The sequence below is a fragment of the Lagopus leucura genome, unplaced genomic scaffold (genome assembly GCF_019238085.1).
Source record: "Lagopus leucura isolate 7727_CA_CO unplaced genomic scaffold, USGS_WTPT01 Super-Scaffold_100004, whole genome shotgun sequence".
In the NCBI taxonomy this organism is placed as follows: Eukaryota; Metazoa; Chordata; class Aves; order Galliformes; family Phasianidae; genus Lagopus; species Lagopus leucura.
Window position 1 is genome coordinate 58,644,272 of NW_024962264.1, and position 18,801 is coordinate 58,663,072.

The 18,801-nt window shown below is 35.5% G+C and overlaps 1 protein-coding gene across 1 annotated transcript in view; it reads right to left on the reverse strand.

The window, feature by feature from the left end:
• Window positions 1–18,801, reverse strand: part of JAKMIP1 (janus kinase and microtubule interacting protein 1) — an 81,479-nt gene that overhangs the window by 15,248 nt on the left and 47,430 nt on the right. The window contains exons 12-19 of the mRNA XM_042871683.1: window positions 17,661–17,723; window positions 16,388–16,486; window positions 13,296–13,397; window positions 10,874–10,927; window positions 10,026–10,091; window positions 6,490–6,558; window positions 3,661–3,738; window positions 1,878–2,081 (exon numbers count right to left, since the gene is read on the reverse strand). Of these exons, the coding sequence (XP_042727617.1) occupies window positions 1,878–2,081; window positions 3,661–3,738; window positions 6,490–6,558; window positions 10,026–10,091; window positions 10,874–10,927; window positions 13,296–13,397; window positions 16,388–16,486; window positions 17,661–17,723 (735 nt within the window). The remainder of the gene's footprint in view (window positions 1–1,877; window positions 2,082–3,660; window positions 3,739–6,489; window positions 6,559–10,025; window positions 10,092–10,873; window positions 10,928–13,295; window positions 13,398–16,387; window positions 16,487–17,660; window positions 17,724–18,801) is intronic.

Below are 18,801 nucleotides of genomic sequence, written 5' to 3' on the forward strand. Positions count from 1 at the left end.
CATCTAAAATGCACTTAGTATAGCTGTAGTGTCCTTGGAAGTAAGTGTTTCGGTCTACAAATCTACTCCTATTAGTAAAACCTATTTGTCAATATCATGCTTAAAGAGGAGCTCTGCCCAGGTGTACAGTGGGACTTCAGAAAGGTCTTAGCCCATTATGGTCCCTCAAAGAGTACATGCCAGACAGGGACAAAGGACCAGATAGTATCTAGTCTGATGGAAAAATCTCACACTTTATATCACTTAGATGTAGAGAACTTAGAACGAAGTGTTCAGAAAGAGTGATCTGCTCCTCTGAAGCTCACTTTTGCAAATATCAGAAAAAAAACACCTTATCATCTGTCAGATCCAGCAACAGACAAACTCTAAAGAAAATCTGAAATGCCATGAGCTTCAGCAGCACCTGACTGAATAAGTGTCTCTGAGAGATAAACGGGATTTATACAATTAATAATGTATTCCTCAGATGTATAAGGTATTTCTTCAAAGGCTCTGAGCAAAGATAGATTTGTGATTGCTTAGAGCCAAAAAGAGATTTATTTATTTATTTTAACTTTCAGAGCTACTACAAGAGGTAAAAAGACTGATGCTGTACTCACTAATCAGTGGCAACACAGAATTCCATTCACTCCTACTAAATGTCAGTGAGAAACAGTATTTACTAGTTCTGAAAAAAAAAATAATCAAAATTCTGTCTTAATTCTCAATAATTTCAGCCATGATAATAACATTAAGCAGATAACTTCTGACTCTATCTTAATTGATCAAATTTCATAGATTTAATCTACTCTTTCTTTCTGACACTTTTACAACTAGTTTGTGTCTACTTTCTCCAGCCTTCTTACACCTTCACTGATTGGACACTCATTAACAAAGATTTAAGTGTTGCTCATACCCTCCTGATCTCAGTGTTACATCTCCCAAACCAAGAGAACATACTGAGGGAGTAAGAAAAAGAAGACTTTTAGAAAGCGAGAGCTCAATTCAAACACTGTCAGCATTTCTCATCACTGTAGGATGAGAGAAGATGAACACAACAGTGCTAGAACTAATATAATATACCAATCTAGTCGGTGTTAATCTACAAAGCAAACTGAAACAGAGCTTGAGCCAAACTGAAATGTAATTCCTAACCCAGTAACCAGTACTTGAAATAGCAATAATGTCCTGCATGCATTTGCGTAGTATGTTTTGAATACGTGATTACAGATTTGCAAAGAAAGCAGCCAGAGCAACCAGAGGGCAGTCTCCAAGACCTACAACATCTGGCTGCATCTTCCAGATGTTACTATAATGAGGAGCCATACAGGAATTATTCCTATTGGAATAATTAACTCACTAAGCCATGCGGTTCTCTTCTCTCCATGAATATCTGAACAGAAAGACCCATCATCATGCAAAGGATTATTTAATAAACAATTACCACACTTCCACAAGGCAGGAATTTCCCTCCATCTATGTTGTGTTTGTCCTGAAGGAGACAAGGCATTTCTGAACCAATGCTAAGGCTTGTTAATGAAGGCTTGTTAATACTTTTCATAGTGTTAAGGCATACAAGTTTCCCTCCATTCTGGCCTTTCCTAACATAAGCCTTAAACTTGCAATAATCCCCCCATGGAATCCTGTGGATGACTGTAGTTCTACGCACAAGAAGCAGACTGTGCAACAGGACGTTGTGGTGAGACAGTGGCTCATTCTGCGTGCATACCATGCCCAGGCCCACAGTGTCCTCTCACTGCCCATCTCCCTGATGAGGGAGCAGTGCAAGGTATACACTAAGCCCTACTTGACAAGTTGCAGTGAGATGCTGCTGTACGGGCAGTGGCAGCCACCACAGAGTAACGCCGACAGGAGGGTGCAGAGAGAGCGGGGATTACCTGCTGGGCCTGCTGAAGAAGCTCCATTCGCTCGTGCAAGATCTGGCTGTCAAACTCACGGCTCTGCCTCAGGATCTGCCGCCGCACCTTCTCCACAGCAGCCCGCAAATCCTCCCTCTGGGCTTCAGTCAGCGATTCGCTCGCCCGCCTTCCCGTGTCCTGCTGCAGGGCATTATACAGCGTGGCTTCCAGCTCCTGGATTTTCTAAGGCAACCCAAATCACATACAGACAGGCTGCCGTTTGAACCCAGCAAGCACACAACCCACCCGCAGCTCGAGGAGAAGGCCAGCGAGCACAGCCGTGGGCAGGAGGGAGGAAGGACACAGACACGGGACAGGAACAGGACAGAAAGCAGCAGCCATGAGCAGTGAGGAGCATTCCACACACAGTGCACAGAACCACCCAGCACCAGTACACACCTGGCTGATTTCTATTCTACTAAATGATTAATTTCTTCCTGGGTGATAGGTCTGCTTTTAATATGCGACAAGACACCCAGACCCCCGATACCGAAAATTACAAAATCACCGAAAACTGAAAGTTTCCCTTCTGTTGCGACTGAGTTGCTAAGTCACTCTACAGAATGAAAAGCCCGTAGCATACAGAAAAAAAGCTGTGAACAACAAAAATAGTGGTGCCTTTTCTCTCTGGCCTTACTGTCCTGCTATCCACTGCTCAATATCGACTTCACTCCCTTTGTTACCTATGACTGCAAGCAACGAAGAGAGAAACACTGCAGGGTTCACTAATCTCCTCAATCTCTCACTCTTTGTCAGACTGCTAATCAGATTCTAATACACCAACTCAAACTGAAGCACTTGACAAAGCAGAGAGCACAGGAGAACCTGTCTGGAGAACCATATTCCCAAGAGGAAAGAAAGAAAGGAATCATGACAGTATTTCTCTTGCTCCTGTGATTAGCATATTTCTATATTTCCCTCTACAAAACAATATAGAATGCTATTTAGTTCAAAAACATCTGACAACATCCCTTTAGCCCTCTTAACACCTTTTTAAGGTAGGTAATTCTATCCATATTAGTGATGCATAAGCAGCAGCACAGAGAGGTTAAATGGCTTGTTCAAGGTCACGGTGCTAGAAATAGAGCCTGCTTGCTTCCATCTGTCATCTGCTCTGAGCACGAGACCTTGCTCCTTTCCTGAAAGTATTTTCCCCATAGGAAATATTTATGATATATAAACAGTTCTTCGTGTCATTATATTTTGATTTCCTGAAGTCTCACTACTAAGAAAGTTAAGTGTGCGGTTTTGTCAATTCCTAGATCATTCCCAAGGCTTCATTTTGTGTTGCATAGCCTGAGAAAAGGCAAGGTTGTAGCATTCCACTTGAAAACTAGGAAAAGTAATGTTAGGTAGGACAGCACAGCGCAGCAAGAAAGGACATAGGAAGAATAAGCATTCCCAGCAATACTCACAAATGCTTAGGGAAAAGTAATACTGGAGGAGTTCTACAGTTATTTCTGGTATATTTTATCAGGATAGTTTCATGCACAGACAGACCAGCTCTTACCATTCTAGATATACTAACAACAATTTAATGCATTTTAGAATTTATAAACAACAACAACAACAAAACAAAAAAACATGACACGTCTAAATACTACAATTCCTTTCCTAAGTCCTCATTTACGTAGCACTTGATTTCCCAGACTGGTAGAACACTAGGTAAATTAAAAGAGAACTCTATTTAAAATGAAAAGAAAAAAAAATATTTTACCAAATGTGTTCAAACATGAAAATTGAATGACTGTTCTTTTCCTACCATGTATGCCTGGTCCAGCGCTTGTTTTCTGTAGTCGAGTTCTTCCTCTAAATAACCCTTCTGTTTACTGAACAGGTCCTAAGAAACAATAAAAGCAAGGAAGTGTTTGTACTTTATCTTAATTCATGAAGAATCATAAATGCCATCATTTTCATGTAAACTCTCCGCTTGAAAGTAAAAGAAAAGCCGTAGTCAGTGACAACATTCATCAGAAGGATATTTAGATATCAAATTTACAACAGAGGCACTTAAAATATGTGCACGCTATCAACAAGTTGTACCCAATAGTACAGACCTCTACATCAGTGTACAATGCTTCCTTGATCTGTTGCAACCAAAGGTAGGGAGGTGGATGCAAATGTGCATGCATGGATCCAGTGTCAATTATGTGCAACAAATAGGTCAAGGAAGGGGTGGTGATAACAGCAGTGAGGGCACTTGAATGGTTTTCTGAAAATATCCAGTATGACCCTCAAGGAAATCATGAGACAACCCAAAATCTGTGTTGCTTAGCCTCTTCCAGGAAGAATATCGGAAGGTGCATGGCCCGAGCTAGATCTTGCAGCAATAATGCATGACATGTTAATGAAACAGGAATACAAATTCAGTTTTCAGCTTGTAGAGGTGGGAAGCCAATTCAAAATGGGCAATGTGATGCCCAGAGAGATTAAGTGACTATAGCTGCAGAGCTGAAGAAGTTTTTGACATGCCAAGGATTTGTATATATTTAAAATCAAATGAACTAACTTCCACAGAATTAATAACTTATAGCTGATATTTCAGTGAAACTCAGAATCTGAGAGGATGATTTTGTGAACATTTAAACAGTTTGAAGAATAGTCAAACTACAAGAAAAACATGCCTCTAGAGTACTTCAGTGATAGTAAGTAGAACATAAAATAGTAGATTTTATTAATTTTCCTCTCTAGGTAGAAAGCAAAGGCCTTTTGATCAAATTTAGTATCATAAATTTTGATTCTACTCAACAAACACTTGCAATCCATGCAGACATACATATAGCATGTAATACATAGAATAAATCACAATTTGTTTATACAGGAATCTTAATATGTTTGTTCTAGCTTTTATTAGTATATAAAGCAAATGTCTCCAGTCTTGTTACATCTATCAATTTATTTTAGTACTACGACCATTTCCAAATATAACAGAAGGACTTGCTTGCAAACTATATATATGTTGACAATACAAAAAAATATTGAGGATTATCCCCCAGTAAACTACTTGGTCAAATTTTACCTTCAAACATTTAAAAACTGTTGGAATTGCACATGACATGCGTATGCCAGTGTAAAATTTGCATAGCTGTGAACAATACTGATGGCAAACTCTCACTGCAAACATCTGGTTTAAAAGAAATCTTTCCTGATCCACAAATTAATGCTTGACAGGATCTGTGATCCGTCTAGAAAGACAGGGGTCTCTTGCAGGTGCTGCAGAACCTGTTTCCCGACATCATTCTGAAGAATGTAATATGGTATTAGATACTATATCGAATCCCAGCTCAACTGCCCAGGTGACATTATTTTCTTAGATAGCTTATGGCAACAGCTCCATGGCTGTTGTAGAGTATGTAATGTGTAAAGCAAAGTAAAGTACAGGCCTGGTCTGAAGCTGCTTACAAGTGGCTCACAGTAGAGTCAACTGACTTGCCCAAGACTACAGAGAAAATCAAGCTACCAGTAGATCCCAGAATAGCAGCACAGCTGCTCTGGGTCATATTACCTCTTCAAAAGCCATTGTAAAAGATAGCCAAGAAAGCAAGAGAGAGAGACCAAGAGTGAGATCTTGAATACTTTACATGAGCTCCAAGGACTTCTGTACCAGTGGCACGATAGAATGTTGTTTCTAAACTCATTTCACAATTCAGTTTTTAGAGACCATCAGTAATTAAGACTTTCAGATTGCTATTTTAACAATCAGAGAGCAACATCTAAAAGCAATACAGACATTAAATGGGAAGATAAACTAAGTTAGAAAGAAATCGTCATTTTCCAATTCCTTATTTATAAAGAAACCTAATATTTCTGGGCACTTTGCCTCTCTAAAACTTTCCCATTTTTCCATAATGAATTAAAAATAGAAATGCTAAATGTGGGAAGGATACTTATATTGAAATAAAGCCAACATGATAGGCTATGCTCAACACAGTCTGAGCACTTCTCTTTTTGTACACTTCTTCAGTGGCTCTGGGTAAATCACTTAACCTCTGTGCCTCTGTTTCCTATTCTCTAAGATGCATGTAATGTTGATTACTATCTACCTGGAAAAGATGGTGAGGATTAAATTGTTTTTGTAAAGCTATTTGAAGATGAAAAGCACAGCAGGTATGGCAAACCAATAAAAAGAAGCAAATATTTCAAAACTCTTTGCTTAACATGTGAAAAGGTAAGGTTGTCAATCTAGAGTAAAAGAAGGTCTTTACAATTTGTCCAGAGACTGAATATCAGAGAGCAAAGAAATATTCTTGACAATTCTTCTAGCATGATTAAAAAGATGTTATTGCCAGACAAATTAATGCAAAGAGAAAGCACAATTTCACACTGTTCAGTTAATCTGCTCTTTAAGGTTATACCTTTGTGTACTATTTTGTGTCTATTTTAGTATTTTTGCTCCAGATTGCCTTTGACACTTCCATCTCGCTCCAAAGAATACAAGCAAGAAACAGTTCTGGATACCTCTTGCAAATTCTACCATGAAACAATCTCAGTAAAGCAGAGAAAGGCAGCAAAGCAACCTGTGGTGAAGTTTAAACTCGCTTTTGAAATGAGTTTAACCAAATGAATTACGTTTTTGGTGTTCTTTCCTTACCTTCTCATTCTCCAGGTCTAACATCTTCTGTGTCAGCGCAGCTTCTGTTCCCTCTATCTGTTTTAACCACTACATGAACACAGCAATATAAAAAGGAGAAAATGAGAAGTGAAAAAACAGAGCTTTTGAAAAATTTGCACCAAACATTCTCCAAGTTTGTTCCCAAAGTTCCCAGGCATACACTTCAGACACATTAATCTATTCACTTGAAGTAATGCATGACTAAGCAGGTTGTGAAAGCAAGCAGAATGGAAGACTGTAGAAACATAGTCAAAAGTAATGTGGAGATTATTTTCTAACAACTAGAGACTCCTTCCTCCTGTAAAATTCAACATTGATTTTGGTGAACAATGTAAAATCAACCTGATTTTTCCCAGCTTAATATATCAGTGCTTGTCTTGATTTGTAAAAACATTATGATGGCATTAGCTCTGCACTTTCCCAGAAGACAATACAAACAAAAGACAAAGTGGCAAGCTTGAGCCTTTATTTTGCAGTTGATACTTTACTGATAATAGGTACACTTCTAAAACATCAGTAATGTGGAAGAAATAATAAAATGGAAACACAGAAGTTAACATTGTTGCTCTCACAAAACCCTTATTGTGGGGATAAGCAAAAAAAAAAAAAAAAAAAAAAAGAGGATGAAGATTTTACATATCGTAAAAGCTAAGTGCAGATATAGAAGGTACTTGCTTAATTACTTAATTAACAATCATCAGGACTATATTATATTCAGAATTTATCAGAATGAGTAGGAATGCTCTGTGTGTATTCATTTATTTTCTTTTTAATTGGTCTACAATAAGGACAGAGAGCACAGTTTAGATTAATGCTTCTTTTCCAAGGGCCAGTTCCAATTAAGTCCAACCACAGCTTTGCCACTGATGATGAATAATTATGACTTTACTAGATTGCTCCTACTTAGTTTAATTCTTTGAATAAGAATTACACATCAACTTTTTAAATTTAGGATTTTGCTTTACGAATAAGCAAAATGTGAGTTAATGAACTGATGCTTTTGGATCTTCCACTATTCAAGAGTTTGATGGATAAAAAAATGAGTCTTGTTTTACCTATTTAGTATGTTTGTCTTAGAATACAAAGCTGAAAGAAATGACCAGGAACCTCATATTCAGTTCTCATCATAATCTTTGTGTTCTTCATTTTGAAGGTGATGGACGGAAGATATTGCTAAACAAAACTGCACCACTGATAAAGGATTCTGCAAGACAGTGAGCATTTGGAACCCTTGAAATCAGTAGAAATTGAACGTACTCATTATTTCTCACAGTAACCCTCAATAGGTGCAAATGAAAGGTTGTTTGCAAGAATTAGAGGTCTAATTTTTTGAACCTATGGGTGACATGCAGAACTAAATTTTGATTCAGTTCTTCTCATACAAGTCATTCTGGAGCCAAGGGGCACAAAAGGACAAGCAAGTATTTATGAGTCATAATCAGTTGTAGCATTCAAAGCAAGCTTCTGGTAATGTTCCAGCAGTACCCAGAAACCTTCTTTGCTTGATTTCCAAAAAAATTACTGCTAATGGCTGAGTATGATAGATTTGATTGAAATAAACATTAAGCGTGAATAACTAGCACACATGAATGTAACTAGCATATCTATGTCTGTAATGCCTTTGCTGTATCATTATAAGGTGATTACATATGATAGGTTCTCATAACTAAGGATCTGTCCCTCACATAGCAAGACATCTGAGATAGTTACATTACAAGAGAAGAGGCATAGATTTATTTTGGATTTCTTCTAACCTAAATTGTCAATGCATCCAATAGGACTTATGTTAAAGCAATAATCTAGTCTTGTTTATCAGATTTTGTATTTTACTTTGCATTTTATCTCCCCCAATGTGTGCTGTAAAACATAGAATTTTAAGAAAATGTGTGGTATTGTGTTTCTTACTTTGAAGACAGCATAGGACTATTTTCTCCTATCCCTTGTCTTCCTTGTCTTGGTAAATTTTGGATATGGATAGTGCTTTCTTACGGAGTTATTTGATTAGATTGTACCTCAAGTACCCACCAGGAAAAGGAAAAAAAGTTTCATGGTTCTCAGAGTATTCTTTTCATTAAACTGCCTGCCAGGTGGTGCTTATTAGGTTACTGTGACGCTCTGAATTAAACTATAGAAAAGTCCAAAGATGAACAATTTTTATTTCATTCATTTAATGTAGTCTATTTGCCTAGGAAAGATAAAATGAAAGACTCCAACTTTCTGAATGAGTGTTGAGTTTCTATAAAAATTGGATTCTATGGTAAAATGACCATAAAAATCCTTTAATGCAAACTAGGAAATGGCCGTATAAACCCCACAAATGAACAAAACCAACCAAACAAAAACAAAGCAAAAAAACTTCACTATTTTACTTGAAATGAAATTTAAGCACAACTTTTACTGCCATTAATTTTATGTTTCTATTAATTTGAAGAATTACTTCTGCTTACAAAACTAGTGCTGTGATCTATTGCTACTGGAAATAACTTACAGATAAGAGTGAATTTTCTAAGCTGCACCACTGACACCAGTTAAAAAGTTGACTAATTCGAGTGACAGTTTTTATGCAAGGACTCATTTAATTAAGTAATGATAAGTCAGTCCCACCCTAAAGGCTGGCCATATCTTATCTTTCCTAATCAGCCTTCTCCCACTTACTGAATTTAAAGGGCAGTGAACATTATCTCATGTTTTTCATGCTATAGTACAGTCAAAAGCTCTTTTAGCCGTCTTCCTCATTATTATTTTTTTGCTTATACTAATTACTCACTTAAGTTAATAATTATTAAATTGCTTTATTTAGATTACCTAAGTTGAGATACTAAGATAAATAGATTAATAAAATAATGTCAGTTAAAGCAGTGATAACTTATTCAACAAAATGCTCGGATTTCAATTTTAAACTGTTGTTTATGAATTTTAAAAGCATAGGAAAGATTTTGTAGTAACTATGAAAGGAAGGGGTGAAGTTCCTTCAGTAAAAAAAAACAAGAAGGTAAGTTATTCTTAGTTCATTTTAAGTGTCATCATTACTCGTATGTAGATTATGTTCAGTCTGTAACTGGAGAAGTAGTCGTTGAGTGACTTGCGCTTTTTTGTTATTTTCGCCCACTATACAGATCAAAGGACCATGGGCTATTCAGGCTTCTCCGTCATGCATAGAAGTGGGCCAAAGTGGACTAATAGTGTGATTTAGAGAGAACATTGCAACAGCCCAGGAGAGTCCCCTGGAGAATGTTGGCTTTTCTCAGAATGAAGCTGCTCTTGTCCAGAGGCTTTTTAGTAACTTATTCTAAGACATATCTCCAGAGAAAGTTTTTATTTTTTAAATTGATCTCGTTTGAACGTTAGATTATACCTTAAAACATCACAATCCCAATAAAATCATGTAAGGATGAATATATGCTCCTGTCCAGATCCCTTTGACAGAAAAATCATGCTTCTCTGACAAAGCTACATGAGATCTCAGCAGACATGGTTGGTCTTTTAGGCAGACAAAAATTTTTACTGAGTTCTACCTTTTCACAGAGAGAAAGTACAGTCCCAGCTTGGATTATTGCAACCTGTTCTTCATTTCTCAAATTCTAAAATACAAAAAAATGCATTTTAAATTGGATTGGAAATCCATTCTTCAATACAAGTGATGAATTTTAACTGCAATGTAGAGAATCAAAGTAAACAAGTTACATTTAGTACTTTATAAACGCGTTCAGAAAAAGTGTAATGACTGAAAATTTAGAAAAGTGCTTAATCTCTGCTCTAATTCAAGATATCATTCAACAGTTCTTTTGCATCTGTTTATTATTTCATGAGAACCAAGTTGTTTTTGTCAAGGATTTTGACATTTTTTTTTCTAGCCATACAAAATAGCAGTTTGCTATATTATATATATAGCTATACAGCAGTGAAGGTTCCATCAAGTCCAGTTCAGAGCCACGCCTCTATTCCTTAAAGGCATATAAAAGAGCAACTCCTATAGAAATAGCCACACAATTTGCAGCATAAAAAAATAGATCCGGAACTTAAAATTAGTACAATAAATATGACAAACTGGTTCTGGCTTTGACTCCCTTGATTTTCTCCCCTAGGCTGCTTTATGCCTCATTCTTGCACCTACTACAGAGTCCTTTCTTTCAAGTCATTCAGCCATGATCAAATCCTGTCTTGAGGAAATACACTTTAACTTCAATTTATCTGAAATCTTTTGTATAAGTAGTGTCTGATGATTCACATTTTTTATACAAGTAGAGACATATAAAAATCACTCTACATTTTCTTATGTGTTATTCTGTGCAGTGGAAAAAAAACCCAGCTGCTTGAAAACAACAATAAAGCTAGTATTACATTTAAAATTAAAAATCATTACCCCATTATCTCCAAGAATATCTAGTTTCTTCATGAGTTCTGATATATTCACATCCTGAAAAAGATGTTCAATACTATTTTTTATAAAGAAGGTGAGAAACAGTTTTACATGCTGCATTTTAGGCACCTTTGCATGCAGAGTCTTGAAATGCCAATAAGTTAAACGTGAGTTTTGCATTGTAACTACAAAAGCGTTACTGATAATTTCAGAAACAAAGTCAAATATCACTTGAATACAGCAAGCTACCCTGAGATCTGTGCATCCTGCTGATGTACACCAATGAATGAACAAAAATGATAAACAGGCATAAAGTACCTTTATTTTTCCCCCTCACAGTTTGGTGTGGAGTGTGAAGCACATCAGGCCATAGAAATTAAAGGGACAGTAAAATAATAACTAAGAAGGTATGTTGTTGTTTTTTTCTCTGCTTGAGCAAAACAGAAGAGTTCCAGATCCGCATTTTCATGGCAGAGGGGAATGTGCACAGAGGGCTAAATGTGCTCCTGCAAAAACTGCTAACTCACAACCTCTCTGAGTAGAAAACCACGTTTCTCTACCAGTCACCCCTGTATCCACTGAGAACAGCAACCAGTCACTGCAACCAAGGCAAACACTTCACTGATACAAAAAAAAAGAGGAGGAATACATCCACAGATGATGAGATTTAAAAGTGCCAAGGACCATTCCTAGGCAGCAGAACTCTATTTTCTACTGTAAAAAGTTACTGGAAAGGTTCCTGGAACTGCTTAACCTGTGATAACAACACATACTAGAATGATTTCAAGTTTGGCCCACAGATTATTGTGGAGCAGGGATAATTCCTTTGACTGCTTGTATGCAGTTGTGCTTTTTGAAGGTAAGAAAGCTTGATTGGATGAGTACAGAACGGCTGATGTTAGTCCAAAAATGTTTAATATACACACATAAAAAGACAGCCATTATAATGCTGGCACCCTCAACTTCTCATATTCAGCACTTCTTAGCAGAGATCAGCATTCCCCAATGGCTGTACCTTGGCTCATTAGTTTCATTACTTACAGCATGTTACATGCTGGTTTCCATCTGTGTGCTATGCAGTTGCATGGTACAAGAAGTCAGGATGAGTGATCTTCCAATTTCTTTGAAGTGAAATTAGCTGTGCTTGCAAAGTACATAACTATATCAGAATATATTTGCTCACTGTTCCACATCCAATAGACTCCAGTGAGTAAGGTTTAATAAGGAATTGAAAGATTGCCTGAAAATCAGACACAGCTGTGGAAGAGAGTCTGTATAAAATAGAATACTCTGGCTCCAATAAGGAATCATGTATTGCATTTGTCTATCATGGGAAGTACACTTCCTCTCTTGCCATCCACCTCAACACTGCAGCATTGCATCTACATGCCACAGCAGCTACTAAACAACGCACATCAGTAATTTTAGAATGGAGCAGAGCTTAAAATACTCTTGTATTTGGACTGAACTGAAGTCAAAGCTAATGATTCTGATCAGCAGAATCATGATGACAATGTTGAACAGAAACTGTAGCTGATCCTTCACTGGTGAGGATTTGGAATTCAGTAAGACATGCCAGTTCTTAGCCCCTGTTAAACCCAAAATTCTCATTCTAGTTAATTTCCACAAAGAAGCAAAAAGAAATATTTAAAACTCAAAGCAGATTTTCTATCACTCTGAAACTGAAAACATTTAAAAGCAAACAATTTAATATGCCCATATGAGTTGACCATCTCTGCTTCCAGGCAAATAAATTGAAAGAATTGAAAGAAAAAAAAAGTAATAAAAATAATAAGAAAGAAAGAAAAACCTTTCATGCAACAGAAGACAATAGTTAAAAATGAATCCTGTACCAGCTACAGTCAACATGCAAATTAGAATAACAGATACGTTAACAGCAGATCTGGCATCCTCTGGAGGCCCTATTTGAAAGGTGATATGCTTGGTGGTTGGAACACGAAGAACTTTATAGTCGCTTCCAACCAAAACTCGTCTGTGACTATATGTTAGGTTAATGACAGTCAATGTGATTTAGGGACATGACTAGAGTGACTTTTAAATTTTTTTGTAAAGATTCAGTTCCCTGTATATACATATATATGAGAGAGAGAGAACTACACAGCCTACACTCTCAGTTGATTTCCTCTACTGATAGTATTACACTTATTAAGGGACTGAACAGAAACCAGCCTTCTGTTAAAGAGCTTGTAAACTGACCAGTCTTCATTTTCATTTACAAAAGCCTTACAAATGACCACAACGTATTCTTATGAAGCCCTTTACCAAGTTGAAAATGTATTTTCTTACTATACTTATTTTTCAGATTTTCTTCCCTGCAGCAAGATAATAATAATGGAAAACCAATCATTTGAATATTAAGTTCTTCATTCCGGCCATCCAACAGTTCCTAATGCCCAACATATACCTTTATTCCTTCATGCTGACAGAACAGTTGCAGCGCGCTTCCATTGTTTTCAGGGAAGGTGGTTAAGTGAAGATTAAACGCTGGCGACCTTCGTTCTCTCTCCTGAGGAAAGATTTTATTTAAAAACAAGATGCGTGGTTAACACATATCTCCCATTTAAAAAAAAAAAAAAAAAAAAAAAAAAAAAAAAAAGATTTGTACATTAAAAACACAGATTTCTTTTCATATTCCAAATTTGTGGAATTTCCTCCTGTGTTCACCATACTTGAAAGACTTTGGGCTTAGCTAAGCACACAAAATAATTTTGAGTTCCAGTTGATTCTATGTACACAAAGAGTTTGCAAAACAAATACCTACACTTCAGTAGAAGAAACTCTTTTATGTTGCCCAAATTACTGACTGGAGCAATTGTAGCTATTGCAATAATTAATTCCAGTTACGGTCTTATATAACTATTGTTCTCTTTCAAGAAAAAAAGTGATCATTTAGCAATAAGAAACTGCAGGAAAAAATGTAAACTCTGTCACCAAGTAATATGGTTATGTATTCCATCTAAAAAAAATTAAAGCTCTATATCTACTCTATTCTACAGTTATCCTTTGGATTAGAACATGTAAAATCCTGTCTTATTCACTGCACAATCCCAGATGTTGCAATATGCCTTTATGCCAAAAGTAAAAAATTATAAATTCTCATCCAACCCATCTACTTGATTTTCATGTGTTTCTTCAAAATATCAACCTATTATTTCTTCAGAAGACAAAAAGAGAATAAAACAACAGATAAGACCTTACTTAAGTGAAATTTCAAGATATTTCTGGGAATGACTGGAACAAGACTGCAAATCAAGGCACTAGGATGCACAATGAGCAAGCTCACTATGGCCATGGGAACCCAAGCGAGAAAAACTGGATTTCCTCTCCTAACAAGAAGAGGCATTGCCAACATTGCCTTCAGTTTCAGTTTTAATGAAAGAGAGTTGCTGCAAATTTAATAAGTTCTGTTCAAGCATTACCTGATTTCTAAACCACAAAGGAAGTGCTTTAATTGGTAATCACAAGTGGGAAGCGCCCATTCACTTAAGCGGGTTACAAAATACAGCAGCTCTTGTTCATTGACTAGTCAAGCTAGGACCAACAATATGGAGGGAAAAATATCTCTTCATTTTGTATATTTTTTTCATCGCATAATCACTATTTTAAATAATTTTTCTATTAGCAGCATAATTTTGAAATGGATTTAAGTGACCTAGCTATTCAGAGACAAAACAGAAGCTTAATTCTTTTCCAAATTCAATTACCAATTTAGATTTTTTTTTTTTTAATTAGTGACTTGCTATTACACTAAACTCACCTGGATTTGCTTGTGTTAAATTATGTAGAACTGGTTCTGCTTTCTACATTTATGTAATTTTTATCTGACACAGTTTAGGTGTTCTGAAAAAAATGTTCTGGTTATGAGAAGTGTTCATGACTTTACTAAAGCATTCACGTTGTCAATCACGTTTGTGTCTAAATGCTTGCCCACAAAGGAAAAATGTCATTTACTGCAATCATACAAAAATACTCCCCTTGTTATCCTGTGAAGTAAGTCCTTAAATATTTGGCAGATAATGAAACTAGACCATTTAAACTGAACTACTTTTCAAGTGATTTTTGTATGTGGAAAATACTTTCCTGAAGAATGTTTTGAAGCAATTTTCCTTTCAAGGACATTTTTTCAGACTGCTGTACTTCTAAGAACACTTACATTTTAATGAGCAGATTCTAAGGTAACTGAAATTCTGAAAGCTGAATTGTTCAGGATTTTAATCTACAGTTGTTCAGCATTTTAATCTACAGTTGCTTAATAAAATATAAAGAGTATATATTAGAAAGTACTTTTATTTTCCAGAACACGTACTGAAATTCTAATAACGTAAATTCTTAATTTTAAATATAATATACTATGATATATGGCTGATAAAATAAATGATTAAAAATAGATTAAGAAATATCAAAGGCAAAAGAAAAAGAGAAATGTCCACACAACAGGATGACATGACGTTTTCATCTTTATCAGAAAAGTTACACATGCCAGGATTTTTGGTGAAACGTGCTGGGTGATGAAAATTATGGATAAGTGACTCTGAGAGAGTTCCGGGAGTTTATTCAAGATGGTGTTCAGACGGCTGATGATCTCTGATATTGAACTACATGTTATCAGACAGTATGACTGTGCAACTGCATCTCACACAAGCTGTTTACTCACACTGAATTTTACATGGGTATCGTTTACAAGGCAACGAGGACCATTGTTTTCTACTGTGATCAGAGGCTACGTGTTCAAACTTATTATTATTACTTATTATTATTCATGACAATAATTTCACAGTTATTTCACAGAATTTGTTAAAGAAGTTTGCTATGGGCAACTTCCCACTTCCACAAATTGTACTCGTGCCTCACCTCTAACGCTGACTTTCTTAGAGGTTTATTTTCCTTCTTCTGAGTGGTGAAAATTATTTTCATCCCATGAGCATCTTATACCATCAGAAAATATATTTCAGGTAAGAAAAACTATTTAAAAACTACTTTGTTCTTTTGATACCGTTTTACTTCATACTACTGCTGTCAATCTTAAATCAGTGTAATTAAAAGCAATTATACATTGATGTGATGGATGTGTCAGATCTTTAGAATTCACTGCATGCAAGATGTGAGAAGGTGTGTTAATTGAAGCAATGCCAAACGAGGCTGTAGTATACATACCAAGTGATTTCACATGCAGGAAAGGAGTAGTTATGGAAATGAAACAAATAAAAAAGGCAAAATATTGCAAAACAAAATATTTTATTAGATGTAAAACAAACTATATGCAATATATATTAGCTATATTACATCTTTATAAACACGAGTGAGTACTCTCTCCAAAACATATTAAGGCAGTGGTATCAATCTCATTATCCCAAGATACAACATTTAAAAAATATATACCTAAGTGACTTCCCTTAAACATGCACCAGACATCAGTAATCTTTACAGGAATTTCAGCTTGGGTTCAAACATAATTTCTGCTCCATTTGAGAGTTTGCAACAGAGAGAATCTCTTACTTCAAGCTCTAGCACTCTGAATTCTAACAGCTCATTCTGGTCTTTTGCATCTTGCATCTCGTTCTTCAGCTGCTGCTCTTCTTGTTCCATTCTGTAAATCTATGAGAAAAACACAACATCTAACATCCTGTAAATAACAGAAAGGGAATTATACTGAGTTATTGGTCAGAGTTTCAGGCAAAACTGTTACTTGAGTTTCTCATTAGATGTTGGACCTTGCCTTGGGCATAAAGAAGAAACATCACATCTGAAAGTATTTATAAGAACAAGCAGAACAGTAATTTGGAAGCCAGTATGAAAAGCTGTATGAACATTACATCTAAACAAGTGAGGAAATGCAAGCTTACTTTTAAAATCAGGTGAATAAAACTGTTTAACTTTGGACAGACTGTTCTGCTTATCTTTGTGAAAACAACATATAATGGAGAATAATGGAGGGTTTTTTAATGATTAATTTTTAATTTTCCAGATTTCTGCTTTGGGACACTAACAGTGATAAAACAGAAATTCAAAATTGACCCTCATTATGTCAACTAATACCTTTGGTCTACTGGCTGGTTTAATTGTGTGGTCTTTTTAGTTAGTGAAACTGGACTGAAGAGGAGCACCTGAATATGATCTAGCAGACAGTGATGGTGCAGTTACTTAGAATAGCCATGTATGTGTCTGGACAAATCAAGTCCAGCTGTAGTTGCTTTCATTCATGCACTTTATCTTGTTCCTATTATGTTAATATTGTTCTACATTTACAAAGAACAAAAATAATTGTTACATTCTAAGTATCAGCTAACTTTTCTACCTACATTAGTAAAGACCAATGAGGATGTTTAGCTTTGAATATTTCAGACAATAAAAGGTATAATAGTCTACAATGAATTAATATTATTTAATGTGAAAAAACTGCTGAAGTGAGCAGATAATTTTGGAATTTTAGTTTGAATGGTCCTGGCAATAAGAATCTTTGCGTAACTGATAAAATTTCATATTACCATGGTTATGTTTTGGCAGAAACTTGAATGATCAGACACACTGGCTATACAACATAGTAGTAGTACCACAATAAAGTGCAGTTTCCATTCCCAAAGAATACATAAGTATATTAGCACTTTAATTGGAGAAAATCAGAATTTCTGTTTCTGGAGAAAAATAAAGAATGCAATTTTTATGTTGATGACCCCATATTATGTAAATTCATTTCCTTTTGCCATTCATTTTATGATAAAGCACAGAAATTGCCAAAAAAAAAAAAAATTGCTAAACTCTGAACATATACCTTCTCTAGTAACTCCTGATTTGTTCTGATTAGCAACTGCTTCTCTTCAACCCATTTTGAATCCTATGAGGAAGAAGAAAATTGAGAAGATAACATATATTTTGTTGAACAAGACAAATAAGTACAATTAGAAAATTCCAGACCATTGCACACTCATGTAAGGAAACGATCACTCATCAATTTACTTTAAAGGGTTTACATATAGTAACTCTGGATAAACACATACATATGATATTTTGTCGTTTTAAAAAGATTTATTTATTCAACTTAGCTTAATTCAAAACTATTTATTTTCCACTGCAAGAAGCCGAGGACTTTCTTGCAAAATCATCTGATTTTGAATTTTATAACATAAATCCAACTGGAGAAGAAGAAAAAAAAATATTATTACACAAAACAAATGAAATTTAGTTTCAGAGACATACAGTCAGTTGCTCTCTGCTAGAAGAGTGAGAATCAGGCTGATACACAGTGTTTGTGACAGGGAATTTAAGACAATGGAGGAAGGATGATGATATAAGATTCTCCAATTGAAAACTGTGTTTCTATTTAATCATTTGTTCCAAAGCTGATCTTTGCTTTTAGGTTTTTCCGTGGCTTTAACTGACCTCATCAAACACCTCAGATTACAAAAACAAAGTTAGATATTCAGACTTTATGGATTCTAACATCATTCTATTCACTATAGAGAAAAGTATTTGCGCAACCTAGCTCATCGTGCTTTATGATATTATTTTCTAGGTAAAAAAGACAACTTGTTTAAAATCTAAGTGATTTTCTAAAGTAAGGCTGATACTCTTTGTCAGCAAGGATTTTGCACGTTGATACTGCAGTAGAAAATAATGAAATCGGGCCATCCAAACCCTATAAATAGCCTTGAATGGTCAGCTATAAGAAAAAAATATTTAACCCACTTTCTTTTTTTAAGTTTGAAGTTTGATTTTCTACTTACAGAGAACAAGTTTCACACTCTACTGCCTTTATTCCTTTTCCCATTTGTAAAAGAAGTGTGGGCCAGCACATTTTAACTTCCATGCAACAAACAATTTATTCTGTTATGGAGTTAAAGGAGACATACCAAGAATACAGTACCAAGATTAGTACTGAAAAACATTGTATTTGTCAAGAATTTTTAAAATAA